We start from the raw sequence: 1,710 nt of genomic DNA, 5'->3' as shown, positions 1-1,710 counted from the left end.
GCCCTGCGCGCTCCCCGGCTCCAGCCCTGGCCTCCAGCGGGTGGAGTGGGGGGTCCTCTGCGCCTTTCCTCCCGCCCCACGGCCTCCCATCCCCGGCTTTTTCAGTCCTCCCCGCCCCAGCGAGGGGCTCGAGCCCCCCAGGCCGAGCCCACCCAGGCCTCGCAGGGCGCACGCAGCTGTCACGGCTAGAAGCGGGTGCCCGTTGCCTACCTCGGTGCCCAGAGACCCAAGCGCGGGGCTGGTGCAGCAGTGCGCTCCCCTCGGCGGGCTCCGCGCGGCGCCCAGGGTGGCGGCCCATGGCAGCGCCAGCGTTTTTTTCCCTCGGCTCTGGGGCTTTCAGGGCTGGGAGCCGCTCGGACACTCCCCTTTCAGGCTCCTCCCCCTCCCTCCCTCCGCGCCCCTCCGCGCCCCTCCGCGCTGATGTCACGCCGCCGCCGCAGCCAATGGAGCTTGGGTACAGCAGCCCGGCCGCTCCGGCCTCTCCAGTTCAAACCCGAGATCTTGGGACTTTCGGCGCTCCATGTGGGGAGGCCCCGGCCGGGAAGTCTGCAGGGCCCAGCCGGCGGGGCTCCGGGGTGCCAGTCTCGCTGCGCTCCGGCCCCGAGTCCCCATCTGGGGTCCTCAGGAGTCATGGGTGCGTCTCCCATCCGTGGCTGGGCCCCGGCCAGTTGCGAGGCCCGCCCAGCGCTCTTCCTAATTCCAAGCAGAGAGCAGAAACCAACGATCGTCGACCCATTTCCCGCTCCCTCCCGGAGCCGCTGATCGCCTCCTGGCCTAGTACCCACGGGAGATCGGAGCGGGGCGGGGGTGTGGGGGTGGTTGCAGGGCGGCGCCAGGCTCGTGGATTCCATCCCAGACTCTTACAGGAAACGAGAGAGGCGGGGAGGATCGGCTCCGAGGCAGGCCCGGGACTGCTTGTAAGAAGGGTTTCGGCAGGGGTGGCCTGTTTTTGATCATCCTGCTTTCCCAAGTCTGTGCTGCCTCCCAAGTATCCCCGAGGCTAAATTTAACTCCTGAATTCCAGGGTCTGAATCTATGAGAAGTAGGTCTTGGATGCTACAGTTTCAGAGCAGCGCCCGTTTGTAGCTTAACATTTCCAAAGTCTTAAAGGCCAGCGGCGAAATATTCAAGGAACGGGGAAGCGGACAACGCAACAAAGTGAAAGCCGCTTTGCTGCTGGTCTCGAGCAGCTCTCCCACTAGGGTTTTTAAGGAAGGTGTTGGGGGGGGGGGCGCCAGCCTCTCTCTTCCCCAAGGGGCTTCTGGATCCTACCTCTTTAGCTTTCTCTCATCCCCACTCCTCTGTCCGTCTGTGCTCACTTCTTGAGAAACCTGTCCCGAAGATCAAGTGCTGTGGCGGCTCCGTCTTGCCAGTGAAAATCAAACCCCAAACCAGACGCTCAGGCTAGAAGGTGGGAGTTGAGAGAAACTTCAGTCAGACCCACGTGGGTTCAAACCTCCTATGGGTTATCTCCTTATCTGTCCAAACAGCAGGGGACCTGACTGCCCTGCTAGCCTCATCTGGACGTGGTGACAGAGAAATGAGGCATTAGGAGAGAAAGGACTTTGACAAGTACAAAGCACCAGGAAAATGGAGTCCATGGTTATCATTACGACCTGGGACTCAAAGTCAAAGGCTAGCCACTCCTGGTGTCTTCAAAAGAAGTAGGGGCTGCAGCTGCAACGGAGCGCTCAGGGAGCCCTGTTGGAA

The 1,710-nt window shown here is 62.4% G+C and overlaps 1 protein-coding gene across 1 annotated transcript in view; it reads right to left on the bottom strand.

The window, feature by feature from the left end:
* The window catches only part of CPSF4L (cleavage and polyadenylation specific factor 4 like), a 53,094-nt gene extending 52,796 nt beyond the window's left edge, over positions 1-298 (bottom strand). The window contains exon 1 of the mRNA XM_012554906.1: positions 211-298. Within this exon, the coding sequence (XP_012410360.1) occupies positions 211-298 (88 nt within the window). The remainder of the gene's footprint in view (positions 1-210) is intronic.
* Between the last annotated feature and the right edge of the window lie 1,412 nt (positions 299-1,710).

This window comes from Trichechus manatus, unplaced genomic scaffold (genome assembly GCF_000243295.1).
Source record: "Trichechus manatus latirostris isolate Lorelei unplaced genomic scaffold, TriManLat1.0 scaffold00028, whole genome shotgun sequence".
Lineage (NCBI taxonomy): Eukaryota > Metazoa > Chordata > Mammalia > Sirenia > Trichechidae > Trichechus > Trichechus manatus.
This window is presented reverse-complemented; position numbering and strand designations above follow the sequence as displayed.